The sequence below is a fragment of the Miscanthus floridulus genome, chromosome 7 (genome assembly GCF_019320115.1).
Source record: "Miscanthus floridulus cultivar M001 chromosome 7, ASM1932011v1, whole genome shotgun sequence".
Classification (NCBI taxonomy): domain Eukaryota; kingdom Viridiplantae; phylum Streptophyta; class Magnoliopsida; order Poales; family Poaceae; genus Miscanthus; species Miscanthus floridulus.
In genome coordinates, this window is record NC_089586.1 from 125,836,638 (window position 1) to 125,862,592 (window position 25,955).

General features: G+C 44.3%; 3 protein-coding genes and 1 pseudogene across 3 annotated transcripts; 1 reads left to right on the plus strand and 3 right to left on the minus strand.

Moving 5' to 3' along the window:
- Positions 1-4,436: 4,436 nt before the first annotated feature.
- Positions 4,437-5,701, minus strand: LOC136464646 (ethylene-responsive transcription factor ERF023-like). The gene has a single exon (XM_066463607.1). It carries the CDS (start codon positions 5,609-5,611, stop codon positions 4,913-4,915), a length of 699 nt encoding a protein of 232 aa, XP_066319704.1. The 5' UTR covers positions 5,612-5,701; the 3' UTR covers positions 4,437-4,912.
- Positions 5,702-9,021: 3,320 nt separating this feature from the next.
- LOC136467874 (20 kDa chaperonin, chloroplastic-like) lies at positions 9,022-11,852 on the minus strand. Its single transcript, XM_066466677.1, has 5 exons — positions 11,562-11,852; positions 10,573-10,752; positions 9,885-10,040; positions 9,646-9,723; positions 9,022-9,436 (listed from the first exon to the last, which is right to left on the minus strand). The coding sequence occupies exons 1-5, from the start codon at positions 11,736-11,738 to the stop codon at positions 9,263-9,265; spliced, it is 765 nt and encodes a 254-aa protein (XP_066322774.1). The 5' UTR covers positions 11,739-11,852; the 3' UTR covers positions 9,022-9,262.
- A 46-nt stretch (positions 11,853-11,898) lies between these two features.
- On the plus strand, positions 11,899-21,080 carry LOC136467875 (uncharacterized; annotated as a pseudogene).
- A 379-nt stretch (positions 21,081-21,459) lies between these two features.
- On the minus strand, positions 21,460-24,886 carry LOC136464647 (uncharacterized). The gene is made up of 6 exons (XM_066463608.1): positions 24,466-24,886; positions 23,583-23,673; positions 23,216-23,388; positions 22,867-22,894; positions 22,666-22,774; positions 21,460-21,980 (listed from the first exon to the last, which is right to left on the minus strand). The coding sequence occupies exons 1-6, from the start codon at positions 24,748-24,750 to the stop codon at positions 21,899-21,901; spliced, it is 768 nt and encodes a 255-aa protein (XP_066319705.1). The 5' UTR covers positions 24,751-24,886; the 3' UTR covers positions 21,460-21,898.
- Between the last annotated feature and the right edge of the window lie 1,069 nt (positions 24,887-25,955).

A 25,955-nucleotide genomic window follows, 5' to 3' on the forward strand; every position in this document is an offset into this window, starting at 1 on the left:
AATTCCCAAAATCCTAGTATCTCATCAAACAGTCTTGATTTTAGAGGGATTTTCACTCATAGATATTTAAAATACTCAAATCCAATAAAACTGTTGTGATTCTTTTTATCTGGATTCTCAGAATCCGATGGGATTCAAACAACACCTTAGAGATGTGTCATCAAGACATCAACATCTGTGAAAAAAATCTTCTACTGAACACTCATCTTTTCTTGACATACATGGAGTGTGATCATGTTGTCAATAAGTTAACCGAAAAGCCTTGCGACCAAATCTTGCTAGGCATTTTGCTCCCATTTCTGAATTGAGGATCTCCAGCATGGAGTAGAGTTGTTGGAGCATGTGCTACAGCTGTGCTGTGCAATGTGCATCTGCATCCGAGCCGAGACTGCTTTGCGCCTTTGACTCCAAAGTCCAATGTCCAATGTCCAAAGGGGGCCAACTGGCCATAGTAGTATTAGTATTTAGGAGTACTCCATTTATAGTATATATAGTAATATAAATCCGGCATGCATCAGCAAAAGGAATTGGAGCAGCAAAGAGCCTACGTTTTTTTTGACATCCATCACTATACACAGTAAGTACATGCATACGTACTCCTCCGACTGGCAGTAACCAAAAGGTTGACCACTGTTAGTCTGTTACAATAACCATCCGTGTTTACCTTGTCCAACCGAAATCATGAGACAGATAGGCACTCACGGATTGAGAAATGAGACAAGTGGTTGAGTGAGGAGTACGAGCAATATCACGCCGTACGCTCACGTTGCCGTGCGATGATGCAGGGTTCCTCGCACAAACAAGGCCCCACTACCCTCAAGGAATATGCAGCCAGATATGTACGCGGATTTCATTTCGTTGTTGCTATGCTAACTCCTGAATGCATAATATTTTATTGTTGTGCTTCTTCCTGCAGACGCGGTTCCACCCCGGCCAGGAGTGCGCCTCGTTCAAGGCATATGCCTTGGCACACAAGGGCAAGGCAAAGGACCCCGACCTCGTCTACAACGCGGAGGACCCGCCCGAGGCATACAGCAACCCGAGCGTGCATAGGCGCCTCGGCGAGTACACGGCGATGGCGAGAGAGATCCATGGGTCAGAATTTGATCCGAGCACCGCTGACCTCGAGGGTGACATCGTCATGAGGTTGGGACCAGGTAAGCCACACGGGCAGTACTATATGGGCAACAGCACCATAGACACGGCCAACACTCAGACACTCGCCCAGATTAGAGCCCGGAGCACGAGTTCGAGTCCGGCCATACGCCCACGCTCACAGCCCCAGGTGGTAGCACTCCAGGTTAGTTCTGTTGCATTCGTTGTCCATTCATTTTCTACTCGTTCTTTAGTTGCATTCTAACTATGTGATAAATAATTGTAGGCCCAGATTGAAGCCCTGCAGGAGTCATAGCAGGCCTCACAGAGCCAGCTTCAGGCCCTCGAGCTGTCGCACCAGGCCGAGTTGGCACAGGAGAGGGCGCGAGTGCAGGCCCAGCTTGAGGCCTTCCAGTAGGCGCACAAGAACTGGTACGAGTACATGGCCCGTTTTTCTCAGAGCATGGGCCAGCCTCCACCGCCTCCGCCGCCGACGATGATACCGTTGGTGCCTCCACCGCCGCGCGATGGCACTCCTGTGAGTCACTTAGATGCACTTTTCACTTTCGTGTCATATAGAGCTACCTTCGACTTATACCTTAGTTTGACCTACCATAGCTTAGACCTTAGAATTTGCTTTGATCCAGATAACTCACATGTGCAATCTCATTCTAGGGACCTTCTACAGCTGGATCGAACAACGATATGCAGGGTGATCAAGACCTGGACTTGACTCCGTTTCTCCGCAGGCCTCCAACCATGTGACAGGCCATCCGGCCTTGTTTGATGGGTTTGTATGTTGAACTGTGGACTTGGTTGAACTTTGGACACATGTTGATGGTGTTTGTGGACTTTGCATGGTGCTTATCGACATATGTTGGTTATTGTGAGTGGATGTGACATTTGTGGACATATATGTGATATATATTGGCTATCTGTCATGTTATTATAATTTTCTGTGATTTTGTTGCTTATTGTGACTGGATATGCACTGAAACAAACAAACAAAAAAATTCTGTGGACATATTTTACCGAGTGTAGCACTCGGTAAAACAGAGATTCTGTCAGTTTTACCGAGTGTAGCACTCGGTAAAACAGAGAACAGAACCAAATTGGTTCTGATTCTGTGAATTTTGCCGAGTGTGCCATTTTTTACCGAGTGCCGAAACCCCACTCGGAAATATTTGACTACTTTTTACCGAGTGGGAACACTCGGTAAACATTATTTCCCGAAGTTTATTTGCGGAATTGTTTTAATCACGAAAATGGTTATTATTTTACCGAGTGTTAGGAGGTACACTCGGCAAACATTATTCAAAAAATTTATTTGCGGAATTGTTTTAATCACGAAATGGTAATTTATTTACCGAGTGCTGGTGGTGACACTCGGTAAAAGTCGCCGTTAACGGTCAGTTTGGAGGCTGACGACCGTCAAGTCATAATTGTTTACCGAGTGTCATTGAAGCACTCGGTAAATCCATGCTCCGAGTGCGCCGATATTAGACACTCGGTAAAATAACTTCATCGAGTCGTTATTTGCCGAGTCCACTTTACCGAGTGTGACACTCGGTAAAGAATTTGCCGAGTGTGTAGCACTGTTTGACGAGTGTTACTCACACTCGGTAACTGCACAGTATCCCGTAGTGAACGGTCGTTTTAAAAGTTTAGAGACGAAACTTAGCCTCGAGTAATAGTTGAGGGACCAAAATAGCTATTCTGCCTTATTTAAGCCTTATTTAAGATTGAGTAGTTGGTGTTGTTTAGGATCGGAGTACTTCCTCATCGTCACAGAAAGAGTGGAAATCTCGGTGGCCAAAAGTCCAACAAACGTATAGGTTTGACCAAATATTTATAAAAAGTACTAAGTAATATTTATGATAGTAATACCACTGTATTAACCATGAAATTTATTTTTATAATAAATATATTTAAAGGTATAAATGTTAATATTTAAATTTAGTTAAAGTTAGGATTGTTTAACTTTTCAAAAAGTAAGATTTTCAAAAAAAAATTCATGATGAAAGGAGTACCTTATTACTAAGAGTATACCTAGACTGTACCCTTTCGTGGTGGTCGTCATGAATCTTGGTCATAATCGACACTGGTACGGTACTGCCAAAAAGGTCCTTTTTCTTTGGTATTTTGGAATTATCAACATGTAGGATTAATAAGAAACAATAAGTATGACCGCTATTTTATATTATATATAAACACAGAAATTTGTAGTTGTAGCGCTGTGGTTCTTTATAAAAATTTACCCGTATCATTTTTATGTGTTCAATATAATTGCAATATTAGAAAATAAAACACATTATTTTTTTTAAATAGCTAGGTTCACTATCTGTGACTGGAGCGATGCTATATATTATTCAGCAATGCCAACGTACAAATGAACAAACTAAAGCTACGTACATACTATACATTTATCCGTTCATGTGATACATTAATTTATATATGGAGGACTTCATTGGGTTTAGATTTAGCCCCTCTCCAAATTTTTATTTGTGTGGAAAACTTTCCTGACCTTGACAAAAAGCCTTATCTGTCGCTGCCGCATGCCATACCAGGCATCTTCCCTGCTTTTAGCTGATTGGCCGAACTTTTACCACGTTTTTCTTTTATTTTTGAAACAAAGCACACAAATGTAGACAGTCACTCACGTCTCACACGCACACTATCTCCCTATACTACCAACACAGGCACACGTACCTTACATCTACAAGCATCTTAGTACCAACATAGGCACACGTATCTTACATCTACAAGGATCATAGAGAGACTAATTAAGCTGGTAGATCTTAATATTGACGAAATCATCGTCACATATATCTCGTTATTCACACAGACATGTCACCCACCATTGAATGAATAACATAGTTTTGTTTCTGAATAAATCTAGAAAAATATATCGATGGTCTCCCCAATTTAGAACTTAAACTCGACCGGGTGAGCGGCATGTTCCTGAGTAATAACTCGCTTTTAACGTGTTTTTCAAAAGTTATTACAAGCATCTTTAACGAGTATTTGAACCAGCTATTATAAGAATAAATTAATAAGCTATCACAACTAAATTATTTTCTTTAAAGTTATGTTTAGAGACTGCATCATAGTATCCAAATAAAACAACACTTTAGTAATAACCCTGCCAATGCAAGATTGTATTAGATAGGAGTATGCACCATAGGGAAATGGACAGTGCGTGGGATCACGATGATGACATGATGGATAATATACTATTCTGTACCAGTATAAGACACATGCTTGAAAACGATGTGATCTAGTTGTTGCAAGTTGCTGATGAATATGCATGACCGATACATGAAAAAAGAAATTCCCACGTTTAGATGATAAATATATATAGCCAACAGCCTATAGGCTTTAACTGAAAGCATGCACATGAGTTGGACATGTAAAAGACCTCATCAGTAGTGTGGATGCCATAAAATTACAACCTTTTCTAGCGCCCCTAAAACAAGGTTAAGGAAAGGGGAGCTATACATTATTACACACAGACATTTTTTATTATTATTTTTTGCATAAACTCTAAGCCCTCTTGTTTGATGAATTCTACTTATTACCATGCATCCATCATTACCCCAAAATTCCTTTAAAAAGGTCACTGATCATATATACTCGATATGATCTACTCCGTACTTCAGTAGTGAGCATGCATGCATGTAACTAATAATACCGGCCGTGTAGCAATGCAGGGTGCATGAAGCTAGCTGTCGAGATGCATGCATGCGCCGTCATCTTGTAGCGTAGCCTTGTACAGCATCAGCATGCATGTAGACGATATCGATGTATCTTTGCTTTGCTAGTATCTGAAGTAGGAGTCTCTCGAGTCGAAGCTCCAGAGAGAAGCGGTTGCGCCATGGATACCGTCATCTATGTCCTCGTCGGCCACCGCCGCCGCCGGCGGTGGCACTTGCAGGAAGTCGTACGCATTGCTGCCCCAGCCGGTAGGGGAGAAGAGGGGCGGCGGGTGCGCCATGACGGGCCGCCAGTCGATGCTCCCGTCGGCGCGCACGGGCGCCACCACCTCCGCCGCGCTGGTAGCTGCGCCACCAAGGACGCCACCGCCCACGTCGTGCTCCACGGAGTAGTAGTAGTCCCACGGCGGCGCCGAGCAGCCCCCGTCAGCGGCGTCGGCGTCATCCATGATGAGCGCCGCAGCCGCCTGCTGGGCCGTGACGGCGGCGCGGTTGGCGTGGGAGAGCGCGGCCGCCTGCACCTCCCGCGGGTCGCTGCTGCACCCTCCCGCGCGGCACGGCGGCGGCGAGTCCGGGAAGTTGAGGTCCGCCCCGGCCGCGCCCCGGCCGCGGAGGCAGACGAAGGCGGCGTCGAAGGCGCGCGCGGCCTTGTCGGGGGCGTCGTAGGAGCCCAGCCAGATGCGCTCGCGGCTGTTGGGCAGCCGGATCTCCGACACCCACTTGCCCCACTTGCGCTTCCGCACGCCCTTGAACTTCTTGCTGCTGCTGCTGCTGCCGGCCTCCGTCTCCGGCGACGACGACATGGTGCCGCCGAACGCTGCTGCGGTGCAATGGCGCGAGCCGCCGATCGAATGAGCTGCTGCTGCCTGCTAGTCCTACGTCGTCGATGGATCACGGCGGGCATGGCATGATGAATCTTGGTGGGCTCGGTGGCTCGGCTACTTATACGTCACCGAGCGAGGTCGCGCGCGGCGCGTTGACCCGAGATTCAACTCGAGATTGGCGCGTCGGACGGCGACGTGCCGTGGGTGCCAGCCACATGGCAGGCGGTCCTGCAGTTCAGGCCGAGTTGGGAGCGCGTCCGCTAGCTGGGCGCGCGAGCCCGGTGGGGCCCACCCCGCTGTGGTCTTCTAGGCCTCTTGGGTTGGGACTTTGGGAGGGTGAGAGGATGATGATGGTCTCTTGTCCTATTTGGCAATTTTCCTTCTTTCTTTTTTGTTTTATGCTCTTAACTACGCATGATTGATTGTGTCGCTGTCTTTCGTTTTTACGGCCTACAGTTTCGGGTGCAGTGGGCTCCGTTCGGTTTGCTGAATCTTGGTTGGAATTGGCTGAAAAATACTGTTTTGACTGAATTGATATGAGAAAAAAACACTGTTCCGACTGAAAAAACAAACCGAATATGATGTAAGTCGAGGCCGTGGTTGGTGCCCCGTCCTCGTCTGGTTGCTGATATTTATTTACACGCATCGACATCATTACCACAGTATATGTAAGCCCTTTTTTTCATTTCTTTTTGACAAACACTTTTTTAAAATTTTGACCATCAGCATCACTACCTAGAGAATAAGTTAGATCGACAACATAAGATTAACGTTAGAGGCTTATTTTTCTCACAAATGTGAATTAGAATTGGTTGTCTCTAACTCTAAAGGGATAGTGACCAAAGTGGATGTCTGATTATCCATTTTGTACGAATTTGTATCTGATAAAATTTAGATATGAATATCTATATCCATATATGTTTTTCAATATGGATGCTAAAATAAATTGGCGCATATGCTCCCGTTAAATTATTGGTATGGTAAATGAAAACATTATAGACAAATTAAGGCGCAGGTCTAACATGAATAAGAAGTAGTGCTGTATTTTCGTCAACTATTATGGTTATTGAAGGATTTTTCTGCAATGCTATATTATTTTATTTATAGGATTTTTTGTGTGCAGCATTAAATTATTGGTATGGTAAATTTAAACATTATATAAAATGGCGTAGGTCTAACAAGAATAAGAAGTAGTGCCATATTGTTCATCAACTATTATGGGTATATGTATAATCTTTAAATTCTATATTAATCAAGCTTGTTATCTATTTCGTGATGTTCATAGGTTTTCTTTATCTCTTGATCATATTGTGTTTTATAATTCATATACTTGTGTACCACACATGTGATACTTATAGTGGTTAAAAATTTAAACAATGGACCATCATAACTACAAATCCTAGCTACGCCACTGCCATGGGATGGGAGCATATGCCCCCTATGGGCAAATTTAACTTTTACAATGCTATAAGATGGATATATCTGAATAACTCTTACTTTAATATATATTTGCATAATGAGATCGTTCTTCCAAAACTAGGCACCGGCCCCCCCTGCCCCTTGTTCTGTGCATATGTATGTCTGAGGGGCCTAGCCCTGCAACATACTACTAGCCAGTGCAAGGCAGCAGGACTGTCCGAGCAACTAAGTTAGCCATACAATAGTAGAGATGCAGTAGTGAGTATATCCGTGCCAGTAATAAATAATACACCTGTAGCAGAACAAGTAGCTGCTCTCAAGCGGTAGTTCAAGGGTGCTACAGTATAATTGGCCCCTCAACTTTGATTCACGCCCCGCCACTGTCTCAATGCAAATCCAAACCGGAACTATTTGTTTTGTGTTCGTATTTGAGGACATTCAAAATTGTATTTGTATCTGGCGAAAAAATTCAATATTCGACTAATAGATATCCGAATTCTATCCATTTCCACCCCTAGGGAGGATGGTAGTTAAAATGTGAAGGAAGTAAATCAAAGAAACAACATTTTTCCTGATTCTGCATCCTAGTGTAAAAAGGAGAAATGTTTCTCTGGTTTATGATTTGAATAAGTAGCTAGACATCCAGGTCCAATCGGGTGTCATGCGACATCATAGTGGGTCGGGCCCGCTTGGACATGGATTATACTCTGTGATAAGTTCTGAGACATGTATGACACCTTGGAACAATTTGTGAGGACCTGAAAATGGTATTCTCACCCTAGGATAAAATCGTCCATGATCTGAAAATACATTTTTGAAGTTCGGACTTCGGAGACGTGAATGACACTTGGAACAAGTTCAAAGTGCATGTAATCATTTTTTCGTTTTAAATAAAATACCATGTTTCATACCAAAGTTGCTGGTCAAAGCTGCAACTCAGAGAGCATATTTTCCTTTTTGAACTGCATAATCCTTGCTAATTTCAAAAACAACATAGGAAGATCTGTGCTTTCCCCGTCAATTTCTGTTGTTACCATTACACACGAATACACGGTGCATTTGTTGCAAAGTTTTGAACGTTGAAACCGAGGCACACCTTATAAATCTGGACGGCGTACGTCTTCAGCGAGAAAAAAAAAGGTTTTACATGTATACTAGCAGTAGTTTGCATGCGTACAAACAACCTTCCCGCTGCATCGGTATGTCTATGTCGTTTGTGGCGACGATGCTCTGGCCGGCCGGAGCGATGAGGCAGCAAGACCGGACAGCGCTGGTGCTGCCTGGAGAGCGCCCCGGGGACGGGGAGGTAGCGGCGCCGGCGCGGTCAGTATTCAGCGCTGCGTCCGTCGGCGGCGCGGATGACCATCGGCGAACTTTTTCCATGCAATCCACCGGGAAAGCAACCCGCAGGAAAAAGCACGGCAGGTCGGAGCCGCTGTTGCTTGCACTTTCCCACGCTGCGCTGCAGCGGCGATTCGCCATTTGTCCCTGCTCACCTCGGCGACGTCAACTCAGAATCAGTGAGAAAGTCAGATCTTCCTATGTTGTGTGTCGGACGAGAGATGACCGGATCGGGATCGCTTCTCCTTTTGTGGCACTGTGGATCGTGGCAGGTCGGCTGGCTGGCAGCGAGGAGACGCTGATCGAGTCGAGTGAACGGCCAGCCGTATTCGCTAGAGGTGAGGCGATGGGAGTGGTGGCTCTGGCTCCCGGCTGCACGGTCAATGCTGGAGGAACGACGGCGAACGCTGGATTGTGACACGAAACGTCCGGGGGCGTGGCCGGCTGCTCTGTGCGTTGCGTGTGGTGGTAGTGTGCCAGTGCTGTGTTGCCCACGCACGCGTCAGCGTCTTATCCGCTTGGGCCGGCCGCTGGTGTAGACGGAGCTCTGAGCCTCTGTCGGAGCCCCCCAGCACAGCACGGGCACGTGAACGGCATGCGACAGAGTACAAAGTGAAGCCCTTTCATCGTGCGACCGAATTTCTGAATGCTTGCTTATTGTTGTTCCTCGGAGGGTAGTCAGACAAGACGACCAAGGAGAAGAAAAAAAACGGAAAGCCGCGAGGAAGCCTACAGTATTGGTAGGCAGCCAGGGAACCCCATTCCCACAAAAAAATGGCGATGTAGCAACAGGGAATCATGGTACCACTGGCTGGCAATGGCATGGCATCCTGCTCCTGCACAGCACCTCTCTCTGTTATCCAGCCCAGCTCAGGAGAGGACGGCCATCAGATCCGACACCCTCAGCACGATGTAGTTCGTGCCATCGGCACCCTTGAACTCGCTGCCGGCGTACTTGGAGTACAGGACGGTGCTCCCCGCAAACACAGACAGCAGGCTCCTCTTGCCTTCCTCGTCCAGGGAACCTGGGCCAACCGCTACGACCTGTCTCCGACCAAGAAATAATGTTGTTTTCACATTTTCTGCTTCTGGTTTGTACTAGATGCAAAGTCATAGTTAAGCTCTGACACGGCCGTACACAGTCCAAAACAGTACAGTTCGGGACCATGGCACCTTGTTATTATCATCGCATTAACGATATTGAGTCGTGCAGAAAAGAAGTGCCCAAGAGCCTAAAGAACTGAGCAACTGACCGTTCCAATAGATGGCTTCTCCTTGGTAGTTTCGGTAAGCAATAGACCACCTGGGGTTTTGTCGTCAGCTTCAGCAATCTGTCAGAAGAGAAACACCATGCAAAACAGGTGGTGTTAAACACAAGGGTGAGACAGTTGAAACTCAACCTGAATGGCAATGCATACTGTATACTGAAATAAGCACAGATACGGTGACTGTGTAACCAGATATCTAGATCGAATAAATATAAGATCGCTACCTTGATTAGAACCCGGTCATTCAGAGGCTTCATGTCTTCCACATCATCGGTTTCTAAGATACCTATAATGTCATCCTCTTTGAGAACAAGATGGTTGTAATCATTCAACTCAACCTCAGTTCCAGCATACTTTGAATATACAACTTGAGCTCCAACCTGAAGTAGTAGCAAATGCACATGTTAACATGTATTCTCTTTTCTTGCCAACAATAGGGCAAAGCCTACTTGTATTAAGAACTATGACACCAGAACAAATGTACAAAGAATTCAGATGGAACCAGAAATAACATCAAATGTGTAAAATTGTGGATCAAACAGGCAGTACAAGTGCTTTGACAGCTCCATCTTGCAGTATGGCTCTAACTAGTAGATTGGTTATATTCCAAATAGGTAAGGTAAAAGGCTCGCTCTGTTTGTTTAAGATGTGATTTTCTTACTCATAAACTGAGATAAAGTGACAACACATGGCTTTCAAGTAAAACTTTTCTTTCTCTATCACAACCAATTCTTAGGTAGGACAAGGGATTCTAAGTACTGAAGCGGGTACCATTTCTCTGTCCACCAACAGGCAACAGCTAATGGAATAGGTGAATAGCTACACCTGCTCACATGAGAATATGTACCCACATATAAAGTTGTATTAAAAGCAACAGACACGTAAGATCTTACATGTTTGCAAAGAACATACCTGAATGCTAACATCAACTTTCTTATCCCCAATTATCCTTCCTTCTCCAACAGCAACTACCTCACCACCCTGAGGTTTGGACTGAGCAGTAGTAGGGAGCAAAATTCCACCAGTTGTCTTCTCCTCGGAAGAGTTAATCTTTACAAGCACTCTATCAGCCAAGGGCTTAAGTGTTGTATACTGCAATGAATAAAAAGGCATAGTGTTTCATTCCTGCAAAGCATTAAAAAAAAACTCTCTGGAAAACAAATGAGATCAACTGTGCTAAGTGAGGAGGCTGCAAGATATAGCCCAACAACGGCCCAACCAACAAAATGTTAAGTACTACACATGAAGATTCAGACTAGATATTGAACTAAAATGGTAACCGGTTACAGATTAAACATAATTTCTTTACAGACTTTTTGAACATGCTGATTGAACCCACATTTACAAATGCTCTCCACAACACAATTCACTGCAAGGCAGACCATGGATTCAGGTGCAATTCACCACATGTAAGCATTAATCAAACCACAACCAGAGGGCAGACCCAGTGCCGGAGGCTCCCACATGAGTGGGGTCTGGGGAATGGATAAACCGAGACAAGCCTTTCCCCCGCAAAATCTGCGGAGAGGCTGCTTCGAACCCACGACCTGGTGACTCAGTGAGACAACTCTCACCACTGCACCAGGCCTGCCCTTCTAATCAAACCACAACCAGACGTTAGTGTAATTCAATTCACATCACAGACACCAGAGTATCGAATTGTAAGAAGCTAACCATAACCTAACAAACCAGCATTTCCAAACCCCAACCATTTTGCCTATATTCCGTCACAATCAAAGCCAAGGGCCACCAGCACTCTCAGCAGCGACTTCGCCTCGTCTCTCTTCTGCCTCGGTAAGCATATGCAACAGCACGCAATACGGCAATAGCCAATAACCAATCCCACTTCCCCCATTCCCCGTGAAAACAACATCGGCAAGCTACATTGCCTGGGCACGCACCTTGGGGGCGACGACGGTGGCGGCCCTGACGACAAGGCCGCGGAGCGCCCGCCGGGCCGGGCGGACCTCGCCGACGATCACCGTCGAGGGAAGCCGGAGCGCACCAATGGAGGCCTTCCCCTTCGCAGGGAAGGCCGCGGCGCCGACCCCCGCGCCGGAGACCTGCAGCGACGCCATTCCTCGAGCAGATAAACCCTAGCGGTCTAGCGGATAGCACAGAGGACACAGGACAGCAAGAGCAGCGGAAGCCGCCGCAGCGGAGCTGGACGAGCGCTTTATCCCCAGGGACACGCCACGCTTCTGGGGAGCCCAGTGTAGTAGCCCTCTTTATCCTGGATGGGCTTCGTCCCGGCCCATTAAACTCTGGGCTGAGGAGTCGGTCGTCTCACTGGGACGCGGTTAGTTAGTTTCCTCGTCGCGCTGGGCCGCCGGCTTCCGCCGTTCCGCGGCGGAGGGAAGCCATGGGCGCCGCCGTTGCAGGGTGGACCGTGGCGGCGGTGCTGCTTCAGGTCGCCGGCCTCTCCCTCTTCCTCTACGGGTTCTTCCCCGTGAAGCCCACGCTGCGTGGCTTCAGGTCCGCGCCTATGTGCCTCTGCTTTGGTTTCTCTTGAGTCCTGACTCGCTATGCTGTGAAATTTACGGTGTTCGCTCTCGTCTGGTTGTGTGCAGTGGAGCCAAGAGTTACCAGGTGCCTTCGTGCGGCTCCGTTAGTGCTGGGGAGCAGGAGCCGACGCTTCACCCGGATCAGCTCAGATCTCTGTACAGGGTAAGGCGTTGCTACTGTCTCCGTTCCTCGTGTAGGTCCTCCTCGTACAGCTATGTGTTGCATTGTTATGCTGCTAGAACGAAGCTTGGGAATGTTGAATTAGTGGATAACTGTGCTGTGGAGACTGGATACTATGCATTTTCCCCTGAAATTTGAAAATTCTTAACAGATCGCATTATCAGTTATGTTCACCCTTGCTATTTTCTGTACTCCAGGAACTCTCTGGGATCCCTCCTGTGTATGATCGCTTAGTGTTGATGGTATGTCCTGAATTGATATGAATGTTCATTTGGTTCAGCAGCATAGTTCAAATATGTTTTGGTGATATTTTGTCTTATCCCTTTTTTTAAATTTTTGCCTTTTGAGTTTATGAATGTCAATTTAGGTAATCGATGGACTACCTACTGAATTTGTACTTGGGAGAGGCAGGAAACCTCCAAGCAAAGAAATGATGGAGTCTATGCCATACACTCAGTCTTTGTTGGCTGGTTGCAAAGCAGCAGCTTACCATGCCAAGGCTGCACCTCCCACCATCACAATGCCCCGACTAAAAGTAAGACTTCTTTCTAGAGACCCTTTTATTCAAGTGTTCCACAATACTAACTGTACTCTTTTTTAGGCTATGGTGTCTGGGGCAATTGGAGGTTTTCTAGACGTAGCATTTAATTTCAATACTCAAGCCTTCTTAGAGGACAATCTTCTTGGTTAGAACCTCTCTGTACCTCCCTACCTGTTTCATACTAATCATAACTTCTGTATACTAAACTGCCATTAGTATGTGTAGGTCCTTTTGTGTTTTGTATTCCCTATTGGTATCTGTTTCAATCGATGTGAAATTGCTTATATACTATATTTATCATACTTGACAAATGCACACCTATGCAGATCAGCTTCATATGATTGGTTTGAAGTTAGTGATGTTGGGAGATGAGATATGGATCAAATTGTTCCCAACACTATTCACTAGACAAGATGGAGTGAGCAGTTTTTATGTAAGTCTTTTTATCCCTGGCATGTTTTTCATACATGTGGTTGAAGGATAATATGATAATGTCTGTCGCCTGAAACTCTAGCCTACCAGTTACTTTCGAGAGCGCATTATTGCTTCCCTGTTTGATTTTGTAGGAATCTGCCAACATTACTGAAACCACTAGCCAAAAAGCCAGTAGACCAAACATGGACGCATATTTTAGAGTTTGCTTGTAATTGGCCTCTCCATACCATTTGTTCGGTATACTTTTATCCACTATAAAGCAAAACCTCATTATTCTCCTGGTGACGATACAACATTCTTTAAGGAGAGCATCAGCTACTTTGGGTTGTGCTTGCAGATATTTGCATATGCAGTACTTAAGCTTATGTCTTGAACTCTTGATGCTTGCCTAGTGATAATGTTTTGGTTGTTCTTAGCAGCCTATCATTTTTATCAATAAAATTTTGTTCAATTGTTTGTAACTATCTTTCAGGTGAAAGATACAGTTGAGGTTGATTTCAATGTTTCACGCCACTTAGAATTTGAGCTTGCTGCAACAGACTGGAGTGTCTTGGTACGCTTTCGCTCTTACCTCAGTGCTTGTCTCATTTCTCTTACCTCAGTGCTTGTCTCATTTCTTATTCCTTGTGGACTGATAATGTTATGTCTAATTGCTTGAATTACAACTATACAGTGCAGGACTAGTGTTTGTTTTTTTTTATAATAACTAACCCACTTTACATATCATTCGTTGTCTAGTGCTTATCTACAAGGTTGTTTTGCAGTGTCTTTTTGAAGAGTAGTAAGCCATTCGTTTTTTTCGTTTGTTTCTTTTGGATAATTCCAGGTTCTTCACTATCTAGGCTTAGACCATGTTGGACATATAGGTGGCCGCCGGAAGTATGCATCTCATCATCTTTCAGGCTTTCATGCTTTTGGGGGGTTTGACTGGTGATAATTTTGAGTTAAAACTTTTAAATGATAGTGTTTTGATGACCCAAAAGATGAAGGAGATGGATGATGTCATTAGACGGGTGCATACTGTGAGCCTTCAGGATAATCTGGACAGAACACTTTTGGTCTGTGATTCTTTCTTGTTTTGACAAATAATCTTCTTTTTCTAGTCATGTACATGCTATATGACAACTGACGACATGTTTCAACATCTGTGGGAGATTGCTTTAGGAGTCCACCAGCAAATGATGGATTTGTATTGTTAATTCATGTGTGCATGTTTGACAAAGTTTATCTCTCTGTCATTCTAATTTCTATTTATCTTTATTGAATTGTGCTTTTTATAGGACACAGTGTTGAGAGCCCATATTGTTCGCCCTATGACCAGAATGAAGCACTTCAAGTAAAGTCTAAACTTTATAAATGACATATATTTATGTTACTTATAGAGGTTCTGTATACCTTCTAGTTCATCTTTGGATGTTTGTGTTGCTCAATTTTTTGCATATTCTTTGAGCCAAGAAAACATTGTTGCTGTATGACATTTTCCAATCACTAGGCTTTATGTTATCCCCATTCAAGCTGATTAGATAATTACAGTACTCTTCAAGATAGTCTGAACTCCCAAGAGATCAAAATACAACTCTGACATCCTTTGTCAGGTGGATCTTGCCCCGACTCTTGCTCTTCTACTTGGTATTCCAATTCCGAAGAATAATTTTGGTGTCGTGCTTCCAGAGCTTTTAAACGCGTTGACAGGTGATTTTATTTACCTTCCATTTTTGGTGCATTAAGGTTCATCATGAATGACAAGGAATATACAATGTATGCTTGTGAGCTTGAAATTATTTCAGTAAGTTATTTTCAGGGGTTGCCTAATCAGTTCAATTATATTCTTGGTCACATCATTATATTGAATTGTTTACAAATTATATTATTAAATATTCCTCTTAGCTTTCACTGTTTGGAGATTATGAGTGCATCTTGTTTCAGATGACCAAACTAAGGATGTTAGAGCTTAACTCATGGCAAATCTTAAGATTGCTGCAAGCACAAGTACCTGCCTTCTGCCTTGAAGATTGTATTAATTCGGAGGGCAGCATTGTACTTGACATCCTTCATGAATCTATTGAGAAAAAATTGTGCCATTTACTTTCTAAAGCCTTTTCTTCTCATCAATCCTCACGTCTTCATCGAGGTTCTGATTTCAAGTGAGCTTCTGCAGACAATCTCCTTAAACTGTTGTATCTTTGTTCATCATTGCTTAAAAAGAACTTGTTTCAGGTCTGTTAAAGCTGGGTACTATGGGACTACTGCAGATAACTACTACGGCTTCTTAAGATATGCGAGTGAGTGGTTGTCTCACAGAGCAACCGACGTAATTTTACTATCTTTGCAGATTTGTACCTTAGTTTCAAGTAGCTTTCTGCTAGGTTTGCCTTTCTTAGGAATGACTTGTTTTCTTTTATTACAGAAACCATTCTATTTACTTGTCTCTGCAATCCTTCTGATGACGGTGTCATGCCTTTTCCTCATGAGCACTGTGTCTTGCCTATTTAAGGCACGGTCTCTAAGTCAAGTTGATCACCATTCAGAGTCATATTTGGATCAACGCTGGCACCTTGATGAGGTTCTTGTTCTTGCTGGGATGTTTCTCTATGTCATCAGTCTTGGTTCAAGTTCTTTTGTGGAAGAAGAGCAGTATACATGGCACTTTCTCACTTCTACTCTGTATTTAATATTTCTGACCAAGGCAGTCCAGTCAATGCTGAAAGGATCAAATCCAACACTTGGTCATAAAGCAGAAGAAAAGAGCTTTGACAAAAGTAACTTTTCCTATGCTACAAGCTTTGGATTAACCCCGGGCAAGAGAAATGTTTACAAGTTATGTACTATCCTTATTGTTCTTGTTGCTGGGAGCTTGGCATCAAGGTGGGATCAACCGGGTTCACTTTCCTGATATTTCAAAGTTACTGGCGCAAGCTGACTCTTCTGTTGTAAAGTCTCTTCAGATTATCTCAGTTCTTGCAGTTGTGGTATTGTTTTCAGTTTCACTCACTTTACTCAGAGCAAGACCAAAGTTTGTTATAGGAGTATGGTTGACCCACATTTCTTGTGGATTTTTGGTTCTGCTGCATATCTGGGCAAATCAGATCAGTACTTCATTACCAATTAACCATAGCACAGCATCAATAGCTCGACAGTTTTATGTCATTGCTAGGGTTTCAATATCTGCCACTGTTCTTGCTTCACCTTGGGTATTTCCAATGTTTCCCACAGAAGCAGAATCAGCATCCTCTGGTTCTAGTCCTGTAAAGGCTATACATGGCATCAGAAATTCACTTTTTCTCACTGGAATAACATACACAGCGTTCTGGGGCCTTCTGCAATGGCTTCTTCAACAACCAATCAATGCAATTCCTCTTCTCCTCATTTTCTTGCAAACAGTCTCGAGTGTAGTTCATTTTTCTCTGGATAAAACATTACATAAACAATGGGTACAGGTAAGTCTCTTGCATATTCTTGGTAATCTTTGCTCGCTCAGCATGATGTTTTCCTTTTTGAAACTCATGGCATCAGGAAAATAGTTGTTTTTTATTGACTTACTGTTGGCAATAAACCGTGTAGGTTGTGGCAATGCATTTCTTGGGAATGGCTGGTCACTTTGGTCTTGGGAATACAAATAGCCTTGCCAGCATTGATGTTGCTGGAGCTTTCATTGTAAGTTTTAACCAAGAATGCCTCAAGACCCCTTTTCTCCATTTCCTTCTGACTTGGCTGATGAATTGTGACAGGGCATTTCAAGTTACTCCACAGTTCTGGTATACTGATGTTTATTGATAACATATGCATCACCTCTGATGTTATACCTTGGGTTGGTCCTTCATGTATCGGTGAAAGATATTGATGATATCTCTACTCTACAGCAGTTGAAATGGAACTATATTCTAGACAAAATGGTCACATTGCCATGTTTATTTCCTTTGCTCATTAATTCTCTTGTATTGACTTCATACACCATTGTTTTGCTACTCATGAGGAATCACTTATTTGTTTGGAGTGTATTTTCACCAAAGTAAGTATCGAATAAATGTCTTACAAATAAATGCCTGCTCACTTATCCGTTTTACATAGAGTACTCCGTATAAAAAATGTTGTCATTCTAGCTTTGTCATAAGTCAAACATGTTGACCACCAATTCCTGGAAATCCATATAGTTTAACATTATAAGATTTATGTTTTTAGGTTCACCATAGAATACTTTCATAATATATTAATGTAGAATTCACATGTTGTTAAACTATATGAATTTCTAGGAATGGATGGTCAAAAATAGAAATACTTGACTTGGGACAAAGCTAGAATGACCACCTTTTTGAAATGGAGGGTACAATGTCGTGTATTATAAATGTATACGTTATGGTTTCTCTGTAAGCATCATATGCTGAAAGATAGATTTTGATGTAAATTGATGTAAAAATGTCAATCCTAGAGTTAAGAGAATTAGTTGATACCGCGACTAGGAGGCGTGTAAATATATTATGCGTTCAAGAGACTAAATGGAAGGGTCAGAAGGCGAAGGAGGTGGACAATACAGGTTTCAAGCTTTGGTACACAGGGACAGTCGCGAATAGAAATGGAGTAGGAGTTTTGATTGATAAGAGCCTCAAGAATGGTGTGGTGGGAGTGAGAAGGCAAGGAGATAGGATTATCTTAGTCAAGCTTGTCGTTGGTGATATGGTCTTGAACGTAATTAGTGCGTATGCCCCCCAAGTAGGCCTCGACGAGAGTGCTAAGAGATAGTTCTAGGAAGACTTAGATGGCCTGGTTAGAGCTATACCTAGTAGTGAGAAGCTTTTTATAGGAGGAGATCTTAATGGGCATGTAGGTACTACAAGCGCAGGTTTCGAGGCAGTTCATGGAGGTTTTGAATATGGTAGTAGGAATCAGGAGGGGGAGGAAGTTCTGGACTTCGCGGTAGCTTTTGACCTGATGATAGCCAACACTTTCTTTAGAAAGAGAGAATCTCATCTAGTGACCTTCAGTAGCGGACAACACTGTAGCCAGATTGACTTTGTCCTCGCAAGAAGAAAGGACAAACGAGCATGCTTGGATTGCAAGGTGATACCAGGGGAGTGTGTTGTTTCTCAACATAAGCTTTTGGTGGTAGATTTTCGTTTTCAGGTGCGTGCCCGTAGGGATAAACAAGCTAAGATTGAAAGAACAAAGTGGTGGAAACTGAAAGGGGAGACGTCAGAGGTATTTAGGGAAAGGGTTATCAAAGAGGGCTCTTGGAAGGAAGAAGACGACATAAACAATATGTGGGATAAGATGGCAACCAACATTCGGAAGGTAGTCTCAGAGGTGTGTGGAGTAACCAAAGGAAGGGGACGTGAGGCTAAAGATACTTGGTGGTGGAACGAGGAAGTCCAAAGGGCTATTAAGGAGAAGAAAGAATGCTATAGACGCTTCTACCATGACAGGAGTGTGGACAACATAGAGAAGTATAAGGTGGCAAAGAAGACTGCAAAGCGAGCTGTAAGTGTGGCAAAGGGTAGAGCGTACGAGGATCTTTACCAACATTTGAGTACGAAGGAAGGAGAGAAGGACATTTATAGGATGGCTAGGGTTTGTGAGAGAAAGACACGGGACTTTAACCAAGTTAAGTGCATTAAGGATGAAAGGGAGCATCTCTTGGTAAAGGAGGATGAGATCCGACATCGATGGCAAGAGTATTTTGACAAATTGTTCAATGGTGAGAATATGGACATAACCTTTCAGTTGGATGACTCTTTTGATGACACCAATAGGCGCTTTGTGCGGAGAATCCAAGAATCTGAGGTCAGAGAGGCGTTGAAAAGGATGAAAGGAGGTAAGGCGATGGGACCGGATGGTATCCCAATCGAGGTGTGGAGATGCCTCGGGGACATAGCTGTAGTATGGTTAACCAAGCTGTTCAACCATATTTTTCAATCGAACAAGATGCCTGATGAGTGGAGGAGAAGTATATTGATACCGATCTACAAGAATAAAGGGGATATTCAAAGTTATACAAATTACCGGGGAATTAAGTTGATGAGCCATATTATGAAGCTATGGGAGAGAGTTATCGAGCATCGCTTGAGAGCAATAACACGGGTCTCTATGAACCAATTTGGTTTCATGCCCGGAAGGTCAACCATGAAAGCCATTTTCTTAATAAGACAAGTTATGGAGCGGTATAGGGAGAAGAAGAAGGACCTACACATGGTTTTTATTGACTTGGAGAAGGCTTATGATAAAATACCAAGGAATGTTATGTGGTGGGTTTTGGACAAACATAAAGTCCCAACGAAGTACGTCGGGCTCATTAAGGACATGTACAACAATGTTGTGACTAGAGTTCGAACAAGTGATGGAGACACGGATGACTTCCCGATTAGGATAGGTCTATATCAAGGGTCAGCTTTGAGCCCTTATTTGTTTACTTTAGTGATGGATGAGGTCACAAGGGACATACAAGGGGACATCCCTTGGTGTATGCTTTTCGCGGACGATGTAGTGCTAGTGGATGAAAGCCAGACAGGAGTGAATCAGAAACTGGAGTTATGGCGGGAGACTTTGGAGTCCAAAAGGTTTAGGCTTAGTAGAACTAAAACTGAGTATATGAGATGTGACTTCGGCACGGCTACTTAGGAGGAGGAAGATGTTAGTTTGAAAGGTCAAGTAGTGCCTAGGAAGGATACCTTTCGATATTTAGGATCAATGCTACAGAGGGATGGGGATATTGATGAAGATGTTAGCCATAGAATCAAAGCAGGGTGGATGAAGTGGCGGCAAGCGTCTGGTGTCCTATGTGACAAAAGGGTACCACAGAAGCTAAAAGGCAAGTTTTATAGGACGGCGATTAGACCTGCTATGTTGTATGGTGCAGAATGTTGGCCTACGAAAAGACGACATATTCAACAGCTAAGTGTCGCGGAAATGCGTATGTTGCGTTGGATTTGCGGTCATACAAGAAGGGATCGAGTTCGGAACGATGATATACGTGAGAGATTAGGGGTAGCGCTAATTGAAGAAAAGCTTGTCCAACACCGGCTGAGATGGTTTGGACATGTGCAACGGAGACCTCCAGATGCACCGGTGCGTAGTGGAATCCTAAGTCAGGATAGTAACGTGAAGAGAGGCAGAGGAAGACCGAAGTTGACTTGGGTAGAGGCAATAAAAGGAGACTTGAAAGGATGGAATATACCCAAAGACTTAGCCTTAGATAGGAGTGCTTGGAAGACAGCTATTCACATGCTTGAACCTTGATTGTTTCTGTTGGGTTTCAACTCTAGCCTACCTTAACTTGTTTGGGACTTAAAGGCTTTGTTGTTGCTGCTGCTGCTGGTTCTTGATTCCCCTGTCCTCTTCGAAAGCACATAAACAGTAGAAGTGACCCATGGTGATAGATTTTTCTCATGGATCGAATATGCATATTCTATCTTATATGCTATATACATACAATTTCACTGTTAGCTGACCCACTCAAATTCCTAAATGCCTACAGGTACCTCTATGTCTGCGCAGCAACAGTGTGCACATATGTCGGAGTATTCATCATAGCTATGACTGCAGTCTATAATTGCGCTGTTTTTAAGTTCCGGGCACGAAGCTACAGGGATAAATCCCTATAATCAGAGTAATGATTAGTTGTTCTGAATTAGTAGACATTTGTAAAAACTCGGAAAGGGCAGTATCTTGGCCTCATTGTACAACATTGTATATTTGTATTCCCATGTTTCCAGATCATGCAATCCCTGCAAGGGCCTATACACATTTCTCGTTCTCTTTACTAATTTTTTCCCCCTTTGTTCTGGACACATGCCGTAAGTACCTTCAGGCCCCGTTCGGCTTACCCCATATTTAGCTTGTTCGACTTCTTTTTTCAGTCGGAACAATATTTTTCTCTCAATAATTTAGCCAGAACAGTATTTTTCAGCCAGTTTCAGCTAAAATTCTGTCAGCCGAACATGGCCTCAGTATGAACAGGAGTACGGAGTATATTGTAGACTGAGTCGTACTTGAGAAATCCATGTTAAGCCATTTTCATATATGGGTCTGGGCATTAAACCCTTTAAATCCTTATGGCATGTATCATCTGTTAGAGAACAATTCTATGAATTTCTGATAGCAAATATTGCACATTTTCACAGCTAGAAAGTGTAGGGTGTGACCTGAAAAGGGGTGAAACAAATGCGTTTATTCAAATGAATCAGAAATGTTTACAATCACACTGATACACCAATGTTGAGCGTGATGGCTTATGTACAGTAGTTGTTGAATGTCGGATACAAATGGTACTGGTAAATAGATAGTGATGGGTCCATTCAATCTTTAGATTGCATGTGAGATACCGCTGATCAGCCCCCATATTGTTCATCAACAGTAACTGGTGGTTTAGCGCTTTGAGCAGATATCTTGACACATGATGTCACTATTTAAATCAATCAACGAACTTGCAGGCTATTTACATCATAATCTAAGCACGCCACTAAGTTTGGCATCTTTTTTTTTTGTTTCCCTTTGATCTTTGGAAAGGGAGAGAGAGGCCTTTAGCATATCACCACAGGCCACAGCCACACAATGTTTGCATATTTGCACCGGCCAGCCATGGACTACTCACACAAACTTTGATATTACACGACAGGATGTCCAAAAGGCTGAAGTTGCTGCTTGTACAATCGCAGGATTCTGGTAGATACTGTACAAGGACAACAGAGAATTAGTATGCGCAAGTTAAACGGCTACAGCAATACTATTTAACACCTGCAGGTCATTGGAAACTTATCAGTACATGACTATATCTCCCTAGACAATGATACAACAATTTAAGTGCTTACAAAATGAAATGTGGGGAAGTGTTCGCAATGTAAATACTGTTACAAATACCCACATCCTGGATAAACGGAGGTATTAAAATACAATTCTATAATCAAGCTGATGCTAGCAATCTAAGTTGTTGGAATCTGATCTCCCCAATTCAGAAACTAAAAGGGTCACATCAGAGTGATAATGCCCAGCTGCCCTGATGTCCCTCTCTCATTGGGAAGAAAGGCTATTCCAACTAAAGGGTCCTAGTGTATCGCCCATTCAAGTATAGTGCCAAGCAGCCTAATGAGCAGTGAAGCTTGCTCATACTATAAGGAATTGAGTTGAAGATATTTGTAACCTAGTCCGAAGATGCTATTTTGCATAGCTACATTGAAATGCTCGTGGAGTTCTGTCAAAATGCTTCTGATATTCTACAGAAATAAAAGATAAGGCAGTGGCCAGAGGAATTCAAACATTCCTTGACGTGATCTATGGATTTCTGTACAAGGATTATGTCACAGGAGTTGTATCCATAATTACTAACAGTATTACTCCTATTAGCACGGGTAACTTACCCAATGGCCGTCGCGCTCCATGATGCTATATTGTAAACAACTTTTGTTCCATCCCATGCCTTCAGCAGCTTGCTTTTCCTCTTTTTAGTTGAAAATGTCTTGCTAAGAGCTGACAAAATTTAAAATGGGGAGTATTAATATAGGATTTCATATAATAAGTAATAACTGAACTCATCTCAAATAATGGAACACAATGTTAACCTTGTTGAAGTTGATTGGGTGTCAGGTCCTGCATAATATGAATTTTTGTGCCATCAATACTATGAAGATTCCCAAAAATTAACAGGTGATATAAAACCCTTTGCAGGTGATAATAATCTAGCAGTCAATGCATGAAAACGAGAAACGAGACATCCCTTCCCAAATCAATATGACAGCAGAACAGATAAACTACAGTAAGACTAGCAGGGAGAAATCAGAGAATAGATATTATGTTGGCTTGAGAACTATTGGCAGTCATACAATTCATCTTCTAACATAAAGAGTATATAGACAAACAAAATGCACTTATGTATATGAGCAAATAGAAAGTGAACTGCACTTTATATACCTTAGTTTGTTTCAGTGAAAGCAAGTATGCAGCCATGAAGCATGCAATACCATCAACTATGTCCTCTTGCTTAACAAGAACATATCCGTCCTCTGAATCATCACTAACATTCATACTCTTATCATCCCATATATCTGCAGCACTTATAATATCCCATGATACCATTTCATCCACTGTTACAAGAGTCATTGTAGAACTGTTCAGTTGTCAGATTCAATTGAACGGTGTATACAGATAGGGGTTTCTAAATTGTGGACAAGACATTCACAAAAAAAAGGTGGACAAGACAGTGCATGCATTCATTATGAAAAACAATTACAGTTAAATTCTGAATCCAGCAAAGGGTAATTTTGCACAGCAAATGCACCTGCACCATGTTGATATACTGACTTCTGAAGGGTATCTAGCTTCTCGAGAAATTCAGGTGATTGAACCCTTGATTTCAGAAGATCACACAGCTGCAAGTTAATTAAGATGTAGAGACCTTAGGGAGGCTTGAAAACAGAAAGGAACAAGCACAGTGAAAGCCTGGTCTAATTTATGCTACCATCAATAGGTAACATGCATGACTGCCATATTTCCATAAAGCTGTTTAGACCACAGTTGAAGCGCCAGAAAACAGTTTAGCTCAAACTGATGACCAGGAAAACAGAATTTATAGTTACGCTTCACGCCATGAATAGCCTGGACCCATGTTGCACAAGGAATTCAGTGTAAGATGTCAACTATTCCAAAGTCTATGAATCATCTACTATTTATTTATTTATTTATTTGCTAAATACATAATAGTGTGAAAAACTGTGGAATTACAAATCACTTACCAAAATACATACCAACTACCAAATTCATGGCCTCATCTGCTATGCAATCTCGTTTTAATCTCCCCACTCTATGAAACATTTCACTGGACTAAGCAATCTCATATAGCAACTGCTTGGCTTCCAAGTTTGACCTTAAGAACCTATTACTATATCTGACAACTTTCATGACCAAGTCATCTGCTGACCCAGCACGTAATACCACAGAAACAGTAAGGCAATAATTGAGCAGCAGTCACTCAAATTTGTAGCAATTTCGTGCAAGGCCTAGTCCTGGCACGCGGCAACCTCCGATCCAGTTAAACCGTTTAAGCTAGTATCGCCCACATCTCAGAAAACGCCTAACTGCCGCAAAGTAGCCCAACCAATCGAGCCACCAGCACCAATACCCGAACCCAAATTGATTTGCACAGCGAGATCTCGTCCCCTCACCTCGTCCGCCTCGTAGTCGGTCTCCGAGGGAGGTGGCGGCGGCGCCCCCTCGTCCTCGTCCCCGCCGCCGTCGCCGCCCCCCTCGTCCTCCACCTCCACCTCCTTGAAGCTTGCCCCCTCTGCAGCCTCCCCCAGATCGGCCTCGTGCATCATCTCCAGCGCGCGCTGGCACTGCTCCAGAACCGACTCCAGCGTCCTCCGCCGCAGCTTCAGCTCCTCCGGCAGCCTCCGCCTCGCCGCCGCCTCCGCCAGAGGAGGAGGCTCGGACGAGGAGGCCGGCTCCATGGGAACCGAACCCTAGTCGCGCGGCGACCGGTGGCTTGTCTCGCTTCGCAACACCCGACCCCAACGGCGAAGAGGGGAGAGGGGAGAGGGGAGAGGGAGACGTGCGCGTGGCTGTGTCCGTGGCGGACTTCTTGTTCCATCCGCGCGTGTTGTTTTTGGTGGCGGCTTGTTGGTGATAGAGATGACCCACGGCCGGTAGTGTCGTTACGAAGCTAGGAGCCTAGGACACGGCGGTGGGCTGGTTGGTGGTGTTGCCCGCACGCTGTGCTCAGTTTCCTTGGAGGATGCGTGCTACTGAGTGGTGGGGTCAAGGAGCGAGGGGTCCACGTGTCATGGACTCGTTAAGGCTACGAGCTTGTTGTGTCATCGTAGGTGGGAAAAACTTACTTGGAGTGAAATTATTCCTACTGGCAAATGATTGGGTAGTTTAGACTTTAGTAATATTCTTTTTTGAGTTAAATGCATGGCTGGTCCATCAACTTACGCTCTAGTTTCACTTAGGTCTATTAACTTTGAAAGTGGTTTTTTGGGTCCATAATCTTTGTTAGTGGTGCATTCTAGCCCGTACCCCATTTGTTTCAAATTTTTAACCCACGTGGCACCTCACACAGGCATGCATGTGCATGCATGATGCATGCACGTTAGCCCACCGCATCCAACCTCTCGCTGCGGCGGGGACGGGAGCGTGCGGGCGCCAGGCCAGCCGCAGCCCCAGATAGACAGCGCAAGATTCCGGCCCACGGGCGTCCCGCCAACCACCCGCCCGTCGTCGCATCTCCGCCGCCTCGCTGGCACGCCACCAACCGGCCCGACAGACCCGAGGCCACAGCCGACCGCACCGCCATAAACTCCCACCCGCATCTCGCGTACCCCGCCCGCAGCACCGATCACTCCACTCCCTCAGTGTCACTCGCCCGCAAGCACAACTGCACAGAGCATACAATGCAGCAGAGCGCCGCCCGCCTCTTGGCCGCCGTGGTCGTGGCCTACCTGGCGCTGGCTCCATCCGCGTACGCGTAGGGGACGTCCGGCTCCGGCTCCGGCTCAGGGGCGATGCCGTCGTGCGCGGCGAAGCTGGTTCCATGCGCGGGGTACCTCAACTCCACGTCCACGGCGGCGCCCGTGGCGGCGTGCTGCGGGCCGCTCCGGGACGCGGCGGCCAACGAGACGACGTGCCTGTGCTCCATGCTGCTCAATAGGGCCGC